The sequence below is a fragment of the Apostichopus japonicus genome, chromosome 18, assembly GCF_037975245.1.
Source record: "Apostichopus japonicus isolate 1M-3 chromosome 18, ASM3797524v1, whole genome shotgun sequence".
Classification (NCBI taxonomy): domain Eukaryota; kingdom Metazoa; phylum Echinodermata; class Holothuroidea; order Aspidochirotida; family Stichopodidae; genus Apostichopus; species Apostichopus japonicus.
In genome coordinates this window covers 16,143,941-16,158,248 of record NC_092578.1, presented here as the reverse complement: position 1 = coordinate 16,158,248, position 14,308 = coordinate 16,143,941, and the positions used below count along the sequence as shown (strand labels likewise).

Here is a 14,308-nt window from a genome sequence, read left to right as displayed (position 1 = left end):
GATGCCTTTATTAAAAACTATTGCAGAAGGTAAATATGTCCATGCTATAATTCTTCAAAGCCCATGTTCCGATTGTTTAAGGACACTTCCCAAAACTCTGCCACAGTTTGGGACATTATCAGACCTTATCAGACATTTTGAAGCTGACATTTAAGCCAGCCAACCTTGTGGCAGCACTGTCGAGATGGTACACAAACACCATACAAATTTGATTTTACCTAGATCAATATTTCTATATTAAACAAAATGTACATGTGTTTCTCCCCCATTTAGCTCACATTTCACCTGTCGGCACAGCGTAGCACCTGTTACAAGACACATTTTTTTCTCTCACATGATTGTCACCTACAGTAGGATATGTAGTACACAGGTGTGTTGCATATGGAAGTGTCTCTAGCAGTGATTTATATTCAGACAAAAATGTCCAATTGATTTTCTCCACATGGTGACACATTTATAAAACTTAAAATAAAACTGCCATTATAATATCACTATCTGTATAGTTCTGTAATGTACTGGAGATCTGCTTTTCAACATTTAACGTAACTCATCTATGAGGAAAAGTGTCATTTGTAAATACTATATTTATCTATCCTTGTACTTGACTAGCAATGGAGCAGATTGAAAAATTCAGTTTGATAACTCAATTGAATGACTGAACTGATTTGACAGCTCTGAAAGTAATTTAGTCAAAAGTAGGTTGAAATATCCTCTTTTATTTTTTTAAAGAAAAAGTTGAAGCAAAGCTGGTACACCACAAATTGATCAGTTTGATAAGGTCTCACTTACACCTTAATAGAATTTAAAAAGTTTCACGTAACTCTCCAGTAAACACCAGAAATTGCAGTTTGAAAATGTTTCCACACATGCACAGTATGTCACCATGTCTTCTCCCCACCACCCCCCTTCTCTTCGCACCACCCCCTTCCCCCCACCTTTTTTCCAACATTTAGTTTTGACATAATTTGTGAGATGGTATAGAACTTATATAGATTAAACAATTAAATTACTACTTAGGTTCTGTGACTGTGGTTATGTGTACAATTTTTACACTTATTTTTACATATCAATTTTCATTATTCCCATAAATCTGCATAGTGCTAATTATTGCTATGATTTGAATTATTTCCCATCATGCATTACATATTAATTTCTGGTCTTTTCTTTAATATGTCTGTGACATAATGAAAGTGCTAAAACACTGGACTCATGCAAGGAAGTTAATTATTTTTAGCTACTTGCCTTAAAACAGTACTTGATGAAACTTTCCTAATTTCCTACTTGAATTTTCCTTGAACAACATCTGTACTTTGTAGCTACTGTAGGATAAAGTCATCTTCTTTTTAAAGATTTTTCTCTTTGAAAATAAACTCACAGCATATACATTCACTTTATCTTACAATTATTTTCTTTCAAAGAATCGTTGACTAAAGCTTATTTACTTCTTTCTAGACATCAGATCAAATACTGACCAATGCTAGCACTGAAATTTTCTCCTTGCAAATCGATGAAAAAAATAGTTATTATTTCTCCAACAATTTGCAACTAAATACTACTGTATTGCTTGAATTTTTCAGACCAACTAGCATTTCAATTTCCACTGGAACATGATCTACAGTATTCCAGATTTTATGATTTCATGATTAAAAAAAATTAAATCTGGACCATAAAAGCTTCATACAAAAAAAAAAGTACAGAATTGTGAATAGAAAATGGGGAAGCAAAATTTACCAATAACCACTGCTACCACACTGGCAAAGCTATTGGTCGCTCTCTCCCAACTCTTTCCAGTCACAAAACTGGCAATAACTCTCAGAATGACAGTAAAGAGCATCTCCACTGCCATTCCTTGCCAGAGCAAGACCTGATTGGTCGACTGACAAGTCTGTGAAAGGAACTCGGACCTGCTGATGTGCTGATTGGTCAGCTGCATATACCCCCAGAGGAGTATGATGAATCGCCCCCCGAGACACCCGCCGGCCACCTGACAGACCACGATCGCCACCCCTTCCCAGAATGGCTTCTTCTTATTCCAGACTTGATCGAACGTCGAGAGAGGGTTGGCGAAGGCATCGAACAGATTCATGTAAATCCAGATCAGCAGGAACAAGGTCAGCGCGAACGAGGTCATGCCGTACGATTCTATCATGTTACCGTTCTCGAAGACGTTGGCCACCACGATGAACGTGCAGCAGAATTCGCTGGCGAAAGGGTAGTACTTCTGTGGGAGGAGCAGCTGACAGGCCTTCTTCAAAGCCAGAGCCAAAACAGAATTCAACAGGCACACGATGACAAAGGCAACGACAGGCAACATGGTGAAATGATTGTTGGTAATTATCTCCTCTTCCAAAATGAAACTATCAAAGACGGTGGGTGAGAAATCTCCAAATGAATTGTCTTCGCATGTGTTAACACCCTCAGAGAGAGAATCAATGATGTTTTATCATACATACATAGAACCGGGTAAAAGGAAACACATGAGTTCTGTAACTGCACATAACGTTGTCTTTCCCAGCAGGAAATGAGGTTTCCTTTCTCCCCACAGCCAAACTGTTCACATGAAACAAGGTGATGTCTGCCTAATGTATGAACACTATCGAAACATAAACTCTTCTATGCACACAACCTCACCTCACTGCAATAGTCATATATCTTGTCAAAAAACATACAGACTTGTCGTACCGCAAGAAATGCAACCACTTCAAGCGGCAAACGCAAAAACAAAAAAAAGGAAAAAATTGCCTGTCAATTTACTTTCACTTTCGTAAGAAATTACAAGCTTGTTGCACAAGATAATTCAAAATTGACTGATTTTTATACACGTCTCACAAATACACCTCGCTCACATAACTAGCCTTTTGTCACTTACACTTGACCTATTTCTAGGACAGCTAAAAATCTTTTGCTTTCAATTCGATCCAGATGCAAACATCGCTAAACTTCTCAGCTGTCTGGCCGAGAGCATAAAAGCGAAACAAATGTTTTGACAGTTGAGTGCACACACAGCCAAGGCCAAGAACATCGGAGGATGACAGGATTTTGTTTCTTCTCCCCGAATAAATATTCAAATCACATTCATTCTAGCGGAAACAGATTTTTCAGAATCTTTACTTTTGAGATCGCTAAAATATTTTGTTTTGCCAGAAACAGGCAAACTTTACTCCTGGGTATATAATAAAATGTTAAAAGTTCTAGAGGAAGGACTTCACGCTACTTCTACTTCAAGTGAAGCGAAAAGCTCAAATTGAGTGAAATGCTATAAAAACAATTCCAAATTTTAAAGGTGTGGTCGAAATAATTTTGCAAAACACTGTATATACACAGTAGCTTCACAGGATGACTGTCAAGTTTAACACGTAGTCTCTTTTCTGTCACTGGGTGCTGCTGGGTGGTCAAAAGACTGACTCCATTTAAGGTTGTAGAACTTGAAGAGATAATCACACCTGTAGCTTGTTACACACTAAAACATGAATAACTTAGGAGGCAGGCTACAGTATAATGTACTATAATGTACACTACTACTGTTTACTTTTCTCATCAGTTCCAGTGTGTTGAAAATTGCTTGGAATATCACAAACAGTCAAATATTTCAACATCAATTTTCAAAACTTCCAATCCTTCAAATCTCCACAAAATTTGAAGAAACGAAAAACAACTTTCAAAACTGTTAAATATTCTGATTCCAGTCCAGGCAAAAAGCAAAAGTTTCCCAAAAAATTCAGTCTCACATTAAACTGATTATCATCAAATTTGGCAATTGGCTGACAGACAGACAGACACTTTAATTGTCAGACTGTGTTGAGATTTTCAAAAGTTGTAAACACACACCCCCATGCAGTACAAAAGGAGCTTTCAGGGCTGTATTTTGAACTGACAATTACTATACAGGCCTGTATAACATAAGTGAATGAGCAAGCAAGAACTCAGAACAGCACTATCACATGTTGTACCCCTTCCAGCTATTCATCACGTGACAAAAGAAGGTTCTTGAAAAATGTAAAATAGAATTTCCTTCTGCTTTTTAATAGTTGAGACTGCAATGTCTGCAATGCACTACTGTAGAAGGGCTACTCTATAGCACTCAAAAGGCATTTATACCGCTAGAGACGCCACCTGCTCGGAAATCACAAATTTTCAATATAATATGATACGCTTGATAAGCTTGAGACTGTTTCTAATAGAGTGTCACCATACAGTCGCTACATACAGTATTAAATGGAAGCTGCACAGTGTGCCCACCACAAAGTTTGTTAAAAGACTACTCCAAGATCTCTGTTATCTGGAAAACTTGACTTTTGCCCCTGAAACACAAACACATGTTACTACCGTATCTCAAGTAAACTCATCTATTTGTACAGTACTATATCGTCAGGTGACTGTTATGTCCCTATATATATACACACACAAATAGTCACTTTACAAGTTCAAAGTCTCTAACTGTACCCAAGATTCTCCACTATTATCAATTCTCGCATGTCAAGTGTCAATGTTCACTGGAAAATGGTAAACTACCAGAGAGAGAGAGCTGAATTAATTCCCTCAAAAGTCCATTAGCTGGTACACCTACAAATAAAGTCTCTGGCTTTACAAGAATATTCTCCTCACAGTCACAGAACGGCTAGACACACCTAACTACCTACTGTAGACTATACTGAACTAAACTGTACAGTTATAGCCGACCTCCTTTGCAGACACAATGGAATACCTGGGTTGTCAACAAGTGTGGCCTTGGTTTGATGATCTTTTGAGGGCAAGATTCTGGATTGTTAACATATTGTGAGTGTGGGTCAAAGGTCAAATTCATTCTCCAGGGGGGTGGTTATCATAACATTCCATTGTTCATTCTGTAACAGCCACATCACATGATCACAGAGCAGTTATGTCAGCAATAAGACATAAATAGACAACATGGAATTACATTAGCACATCACATGATTCTCCAGCACACATAAAATGCTAAAGATTTTGTTCTTTACAGTGTTAATGCAGCTAACCCCTGCCCCGTTTGCACACAAATTTTGGGAATGATAAATACTTCGTTTTCTGGTTTATACAAAACTTCAAACTTGGCATTGAGCCAAATCTGCAGTACGAAACAAACTGCAATTTGATCTGGGAGTTCACAAGCCAAAAGGCATCCTACACAATATTTCAAAAGTTATTTGTGTCAAAAGGCCTCTTTAAATAGAAGTTGATCATACAGTTGACATGGAAACTTGAAAGAGTCCATTACACAGAGTACTATACACTGCATGGTTAACAGAACACATCAAAACTATTCACTGTGTTTTAATACCAAATACTTGACAAATGTCACAAAGTTGTTATATATGTTTTCAAGGTTTTTCTTCATTTTATCTGAAGTGACACTTGCATGGCTAGTCAAGCTGCAAGAAACAAGCTACACACATTGCCTGTTATGGGTTTTAGACCTGTCAAAGACAGTTCACCTACCTGCTGTAAATGGAGTCCAAAATCAACTAAAAATAAAAGTACAGACTGTAGAACCTAAATACTGTACAGCTCTGTAGATCAGTGGCAGCACTTCCAGGGAGAGGGGGGGGCGGGGGTTCATGAGGATTTCCCCCTCCCCCAGAGTCCCCCAACCAGATGGTACTTATCCAAAATATGTCGCTCGGCTAATCGTCTGTATTAGAAACAGCTTCCAATGACGACCAAAGTCGACTGCTGAAACATTTTTTATTGGCTCAAAGTCGCCGGCACTCAGTTTTTCAAACTTTGAAAACAGTTCTTGCTCACCACAAAAATTGCAATATTTAAGGAAGGTAAGATATATGTGAAATATTGTCAAATTATAGCACCATTTCGAATCAAAGTCATTTTACTGGTAGAAAAATTCACACGCATCCCCTCCCCTTAGACTCCTCCCCATATCAACAGGTGCGTATCCAGGGGGGGGCGTTGGGGGCGCGCGCCCCCCGGGTAAGGAAAAGAGGAGAGAAAAAAAGAGAAGAAAAAAGGGAAAAGGAGGGGGAAAAAAAGAAAGGGAGGAGAGGAAGGAAGGGAAAAGAAAAAGAAAAAGAGAGAAAAAGGAAAAAAGGAGGGAGTAGAAGATAGCCAAGACCTCGGGAAGAGAAAGAGGAACAGTCATAGTTAAAGCGCTGATCCCTATAATATACACAGGGTAGCCAGTGACAGATCAAGGATTACGGAGGGGGTGTGCGCCTCACCCTACCCCTTACACCGACAACTCCATTTTTGACGTTTCCATTTTTCCTCTCTCACTAATGTATCTATATAAATACTATATATGGTCTATCATAACGCGTGTGTGTGTATGGACGCCTTAAACAATTGTACAATTGTGCTATATGGAACCAACTGTGGCTGGTCTTGAACTCGACCGAGTCGTCGGGGTACATGACGCATTTCGGGAAGGGGGCGACCGCCCCCCCCCAGCAAATTTTCTTTATGACATCGCTAGTAATTTCAAAATAGACAATGCTTAGATGCAACTTACAAGGCCTGGGAAGTGTCATTTCCAGCGATCTGGGAGGCACTTTCGGCCAAAATTTTTTCTTGTACGCTTCGCGCCAACTCATGGTGGCGCTTCGCTTAGATAGTTTGCCTACAGGCTTCGCCCCTCCCTTGGCAATTACTCGCTACACGCCTGTTCAAATTTGTAAAGCAAAGAGCAGATATAACATCATATCATGAGCATTGAAATGCATGTTCCACGATGAACAGCCTCAAAAACTGTCTATGTGTGTAGTTAAAGGCGTAGGAGCCCAATTGGATTTGGGGGCTGTAATGACTTGCCCGAAAAAAAGCCAAAATTTTTCAACATATCAATGCCAATATCATATAAGCAGGCATCAGTCATTACAGTGCATGGCATCGTGTACCGCACGGTCCGTGAAAGTTGCACAGTATACCGCTGGATGCTATGTAAACAACCAAATGTCTTATGTAGATGGAGAAAAATCATACAGATCCATTTATGTCAAAACTCTCTTTTACAGTAGTAATGTCGGCCAAGCTTAGAACTTTATTTTAATTACCAAGGAGATCATTTTTAAGCTATTCATTGCTATTTATTTTTCTTTCAGTAGGTGCCCGAAAAAGATGGGGGAAAATTTGGTTGCGGGGGGGGGAGGGGGGCTGCCGCCACCGCCTCCTATGGGACCTACGCCTATGTGTGTAGTGTTCGGATTCGATATACCTGATATCGGAAATATCTGCTATTTTTCATTTCCTTCAACCAAGTTTTATAATAGCCATTATAAGAGGTTGCAATATTTCTACACCAATAAATTAACTGTGTCTGAATTTTCGAAAATTTCCTCACCAACATTCTTCATCATACTTTCCTCTACTCGTGCAACTTTGACCTGTCTGTTAGGGGTTCAAGGAGGTTTTTCTATATTGCTTGTCCATAGATTGAATTTTGTGCAACATTATGGGTATGTTTTCAAGTGATTTTATTCACGAGAAATGTAAATTTTCAAATTCTCAACAAATAATGGGCTTAAAACCTTGAAAAGTGGGGCTTTCGGATATTGTGGGCCGTGACGTAGAATCACCTACAAAAGCAATGATCCATAGGACATGCAATGAGGTCGAACATGATGTGTGACTGGTGACAATCTTCAAAAAGGTTATGGATGGAAAACACTTTTGGGAAATACTTGGTTCTCAGGCAAAAGTCTACATCTGGTTGGTCATTTTCAAGCCCGAGAAGTGCTATTTCCGGTGATCTGGGGGTATCAAAACCAGAAATTTTCTTGTACGCTGCGCGCCAACCGATGGTGGCGCTCCGCTTAGATAGTAATTCGCGCCCCCCGGGTTAGAAAATCCTGGATACGCGCCTGATCAATGTTACATTTTTTGCTACCCAAAAAAAAAATTCCTTGCCCCCTAGTTCCCTCCTTCCCCCCACAAGATTGCCTAAGCAAGTGCTGCCACTGATAGATATTGCTACAACTGTTTCCCTATTGAATGAGTCAGTTGACAGAGTACAATGCATGTTGTAAATGTTATCCTTACTGAAAGAAAGGCATTGCAACCCACCAATATCAATCATGTGCTTCACTTCACAGAGAGAAAACACAGGCAGACATAGAGGTGCCTTGCATGGAACACTCAAACTGTAACAAATACGCAGATCGGATCTACGGTACTTATATGCAGTGCCGCCGAAAGTCTCAAAAAGCCTGAGTGGTCCATGCCAGCCCAAGACATTTTTCAACGCCAGAACTGTACTTTGTGTTACTGGAACGACAAAGTTCCACAGACTGTTTACCAATTAACCTTCATAATCATTGCATTGAAACATGTCAAAAGGCAAAATTCAATTTGTGCGTTAAAATGTATTAAGAAAACCATCATTGCACTGAGAGCAAATTGGGTCGAAACGTTTAATTACATTACGAAACATAATCACACTATACAAATTGTACTCTATTCATGTAGTCAAATTTCACATACAGTAATTTAAAATATGACTGCATACTGCACAGTACTGTACATAGTGCTTCAGTGTTTGCTTTTGTGAAGTAGAATTAAAGGGATACTCCATATTCCATTATGGATAAGACTTAAGAAAGAAGACAAATCCACACTTTTAATTGAAAACCGCATCTAAACACAGTATCTTGTCCCCCCTATCTCAAGCTATGGTTCATTGAATGTTTAACTGATTTTGGTACGCTAAAACCTTGATTCGTCCCTGAAGTGGATCACAGTGAGTTGTATGTGATGTCATAATGGCAAATATTCTTCAAAAGCTTTACTCTCCTATTATAATCTGTTGGTTGATTTATTAATCATTGAAAACAGATCTACCTTTGATATGTTTGCTTTAGCTGTAAAGATTCTCTGTATTTGGAATTTTCATCCGTGAAAGTTTTTTGCATAAATGTTAAATATTTTACCCTGTGAATAATCCAGTTAAATATTATAACGACAAACGAAGACCAAAGTTGAGCCGAATTGCCGTGCTGAAATCATTCTTTCTGCTGTTGGCAGATCACAATAGTAACGCCAAAAAAAAAAAAAAAAATTGAAAAATTAGTATATCTTCTCCATGGATACAAAATACTTTGTACAAAGATATGGTTCTGACCTCAACATGTACAAAATTTCCAGCATGTTTATAAGTCAAGCAATCTACTTCAGCCACCAAAGTACAGTATCCCTTTAAGTTCAATTACAAACCAATTTCCTTGAAGTAAAGTAGGGTACTGTACAATTATGCCCTACATACAGTAGTAAACAAAATAAAATTTTAGTCTTGAAGTTGCTACAGTGCAGTGTTCTTCTCTGATATACGTGTTCTTCCCAGCCAGTCTGTCAAAATTAGTAACAAAAATGAGGCAAAATATGACCCAAATTTTTTTCATTTAGAGAGGCTATTGTACTTCACATCCGTAAGTTAACGAGGTTCCTTCAAATAGTGTCGTAGCGGAAAGCTTTTACACAAACAAATGCTTCATTTACTAATTTCATGCATGGATATGAAACTGTGTTTATTAAATAGTAGACTAAGAAAGAAAAAAATTTTTTTTTTTTTGGCAACATCAAAATAAATCAGGTACAACTCATACCTGCAGACGTATGGAAAGTTTCTGGTACCAGTATATGTTTATTGCTCGAATGCAAAAACTGAATCTGTCCAAGGTTGCCATGGATACCACTCCAGTTTTTACCAAAGAGATAAAGGACGTGGGAGGAGGTACTGTAGTATTATTATTACTCTAGTGCCTCACACCATCGTGCTATAGCAAAAGTTGCTATACAAACATCTTTGCAATTAGAATAGTAATTTTACACATTACACACTAACATTTTGTTATCAGGATGCCAGAACAAGTCATTCCCTGTGTTACCGATTACTTTACTGCTCCTGCAGTATTTATGTAGAAAACAAAACCATCTTGCTGTTTACAGTATGTTACTGCATCTTCAGTCTGAATAAACTGCTGCCTTGTGAATCCCTTCTATACCTTCAAGGTTGTCTATTCTACACCATCGTTTTCAATACTGTATATGTTACTTGATAAAACTGGCCAGTGCACAATAAGTTAATCATTTTAGGAAATATGTAAATAAATACCATGGGGAAGTGCTTTTGTTGAAAGCAGTCAAGTTTAAATTTGTACTGTTCAGCAATATCACTTCCTCTGTATCAATATCCTACTGTAGTTGAAAAACATACGTTCATCTTAAATTGCAAAAAAAAAAAAAAAATCAATCTATCTGTCTATCATTTGGAGACAACCAGCACTCTCTCTCTCTCTTAGTTTAACAACCTCCACAAGATAATTACTCATACACTTTAATCCAGAGTTTAATTCAAAGAAGACATTTCCTTACCTGCAAGAATTACTGCAATCGTAGCGGCGGCGTTGAAATACTTCTCCAACGACGGACCTCCGACCCGAAAACTGGCGAAGATCCTCAACACGGCCGCGGCCGCTAGCTCCACCGCCATCGCCTCCGGTAGACTGACCTTGTTTGCCGAATCGCAAGTCAACGAGAGATAGTTAGCCCTGGCGACCTGGTACTCGGACAGAGCGATCGTTTTCCACATCCACTTCATGTACCTCGCTGCGAGGAGAGCTCCGATCACCTGGGCCATTATTTTCAGACTGGCGTCGGAGGACGACATCTTCTTATTCCACCACCGGTCGAAGACCACGATCGGATTATTCAAGGTGTCGGCCACCGCGGCGTAGACCATCATCAAGACGAACAGACAGACGGAATACGGGCCCACCCCGTACTGGCCGTAGACGTTGCCATTCTCGTGTGTGTTGGCTACCATGAGAAACGAACATAGTATCTCCGCACAGTATGGATAAACTTCCTTGGATAAGAAGCGACGTAAAACCGGCCTCAGCGAAAGCACCAAAATAAAATTCGTGATGTAAATCACTAACGAATGTAAAAACAACAACATAATGCTAAAAAGGAAACCGACCCTGTGAGTGGTTACACCGTTAAAATAAAAACTCCTGTAACTGCGGCTGCAGTTGGAATGAGAACCCCGGTAAGTAGTCTATGTATAGATGAGATACTTCAGCAACGGCAGTGTCGAATACTCTCCCAGGGGAGAAATCATTACGTCGAGTGATTCAAGTCCGACGTAGTCTAACGTAGCTATCCAATTGCAAACCTTTATTGTTACAGCAACATATACCAGTGCAATCTACTTCTGACACTAAAGCCTGGCTTGTATCAGTTCTGCTCATGGCAGGCCTATACATCATTTAGCCAATCCACAGTTTGGCAAACAAATAAAATGCTGGTATTAGACTCCTCAGTTGCTGCATAGGACTCGATGAATCATTTACAAAAAATATGGGATTATCAAGCGTGTAAATCTGATGAAAGAGGAAAATACAAAAACATAATGCTTACAAGAATGTGATATATATACTAATTTCACTCAACCATTGCACACCTAAAATATTGTGGCTTTTAGATTAATTTTAAAGGGGTATATTCCAGTGTCAGTTAATGTGACACTTCATGATAATTTGCACTCGACCATTACATGTACATGCGAAATATTATACGTATAACATTCTTTTTAAAGGGATATATTCTAATGGCAGACAATTATATGGAAAAGAAAACTATTCCACATTTTTAAAGTTGAAACCTCCATCTCAAAGTATCTTATACCGAACTCAAGATATTTTGACTGGCAAAGCGCTCAATTCCAACCCCCCTCCCCTCACCACTCGGAGTGGATATTATACGTGGTCTGTGATGTCATAACTGTAAATGTTCCTCAAAAGTTCACTTTCCTAAATTATAATCTTCTTGCTTTATTTTTATCCATAAAACTTGATACAGTTGGAATGTTTGAATAGCGGTAAACATTTTCTGTAGTTAGACCTTCATCAGAATATAACCGATTTTGTACAAAATCTGTGTGAGTTAAATATTATAAAGGAAAGAAAAAACACCTTCAGCTGAATTGCTGTGATGACATCATTAACTTTGCTTGACATTGCCACTTGGCTGGATGCATTCATTCGAATAAGTACTAAATTTTGACAAATTTACATCTCTGTCAAATGTTACAAAATGCTATTAGGACTTATTTTCTGGACCTATAGATGCAAAAACTTTCCTGCTTTTTTTACAAATTAATCATTGCCAGCCAAACCCATGGAGATAGGATGCACCAAATATTGTAGATTATGAATGAGCATTCCATGTAATACCTACTGTAGGGTGTTGTCTTTTTTAGTTGTAATGGCAATGAGTTACTGCACTGTGCATAGTGCGTGCTTACTATATTAAAAAAATCCAAAACCCTTGGGAGTTGATGGACTGATATCTTCTAATATTGGTAAACTTTGCATACATTGCAGATATAAGGCTACCAATGTTGTTATTTCAGGCATTGAAGAGGACAATCCTTCTTTTCTTAAAGCTAACTTCAAATTGATCAAATGCACTTTGGTTTTCATTTTCTTTATAAATTTGTAAAAAGCCAAACTGAAATTGGTGGAACAATTTTTTCTCCCTACAATGAGCTGTTCATATGTAAAAGCTAGCTACCTGTGCAAAAAGCGTTATTACAGATACTTTTCAAAGAGTTCTACTTACTCTAACATAGTATCCCCCAAGTACATTCATGTCAAAAATCCCTCTAGTAACTTTTTACTGATCAAGGAGGAACATATGGAAAAGGATATGGGGTATAAAGGGAGAACAGAAAAGGAAAAAGGAACTGAGGGAAAAACAAAGTGGAGGAAACAGGAGAAAGGGGATTGGTACTTGGGGACATCATCATCACCCCCAATCCCTTATCCAGTAAACTTCACTTTAAACCCCTCTATTGTTCATGTTAGAAATGTATGCACTGTGCAGGTACAAATATTGTTAAAATTATATGCTTTCTGCACACCAAAATTAAAATAACTTGGATCAAAAAAATTGCTCTTGGTTACAGTGGGGTGGCCTCTGGTTCTAATGAAAAACCAATGAACCAAAGGTCAAGTTTCACAGAAAATGGCCCATCGTTGAAACTTTATGTCACCAGTGATATTGGAAACGGCCAACATTGGCAATATGGGCCTTTTGTTACCCACATTGCAGATATCAAGCCCTGAACACTGCTGTTGTAAGTCCAAATTCTGAACTGGTACCATGAGGCTGGCAGCAAAACTAGTTCAGCATTTTGCCTTAATATAACCAACTTGTCAGGTTTTATTGCAATTATTAGACAATGAGAGATGCAATTCACAACCATTACAACTCACAGAGCTAACAATGTACATTGTTAGGACAGTCAGGTATAAGCATTACAGAAAAGGTGATTTCTTAACCAAGTAAGGACTATAGGTAGCCGTTTCCCATAGTATGAATCACTCCTTAAATTAAATCGCCAGTATCAAACCTAGCCTAACATCACATGTTACTTGTAAATGTACAGGCCTATGTAGCACCTTGTACTGTTTTTGTAGTGATGCAATACTATCACGATAGATTTAGCTATTTCGATAGTATGCCCTCACTATTTCATAGGTCTTCCGGTGTACCCCTCGAGTTATGAATGACCCGGAATTTGTTTTAGGATTTCGGAGAAAGGGAATTCATGACTACTTTTCCACGTGGCTCTGTGAGATATAGAGATTTATCAAAATCCTCTTGTCTTTGTTCTACACATCCTACTTGAAATACGCGTTATTCCTTGGAACTCACACACGATACTTATCTTTTCTGGAAAGTCACAATTATACATTATATAGCATTTATATAATTCGCTATAATTATAAATTTCGTGCCACACCCCTTTTTATGTTTGAACTTTGAAAGATCAGCTGTAAATTGTCAAGACGCCGTCTAAATTGTAATATGGTGAGTTGCTGTTTAATGACTATGTAGGCCTAATAGTATTATTTTTTCCCCCCCCATAATATATCTATTACTAGTAGTCCTACTACCCATAGGGCCATACCACCAAACTTTATTCACCTCAGTGCATTACCTTTGTCACTACATGCAGGCCTATTATATCAATATTTATCTAGCTAAGCCTTTGGCTAAATATTGTTTAGCTTGTATTATTAGCATCAATATGCCTGAAGTAAACCGTGAAACCTACCTAGTCTAGCTGACGTTTTCTTTGTATTAGTAATCGAAGCCTAACATGGCCTACCCACCACTCTACAGTCTACTATTCATAACCCAAAGTACAGGCGGGCCTAGGCCTATCCTTATGTTGCTAAGGCTTCAAAATAGTGTGTTTATTTATGATTATGACCACCAATCGAATGCAACCATGCTAAAAATACAAATCTCACAAATACCTTTATTCGCACATCCC

At 38.4% G+C, this 14,308-nt stretch overlaps 1 protein-coding gene across 2 annotated transcripts in view; it reads right to left on the bottom strand.

The window, feature by feature from the left end:
* The window catches only part of LOC139958884 (aquaporin-11-like), a 19,208-nt gene extending 4,900 nt beyond the window's left edge, over window positions 1-14,308 (bottom strand). The window contains exons 1-2 of one of the 2 annotated variants that reach the window (XM_071956294.1): window positions 14,292-14,308; window positions 10,336-11,345 (exon numbers count right to left, since the gene is read on the bottom strand). In XM_071956294.1, coding sequence (XP_071812395.1) covers window positions 10,336-10,921 — 586 coding nt within the window. In that variant the 5' untranslated portion in view covers window positions 10,922-11,345; window positions 14,292-14,308. Of the gene's footprint in view, window positions 1-1,731; window positions 4,441-10,335; window positions 11,346-14,291 lie in introns of those variants that run through there. The other variant, XM_071956295.1, reaches the window with a different exon arrangement.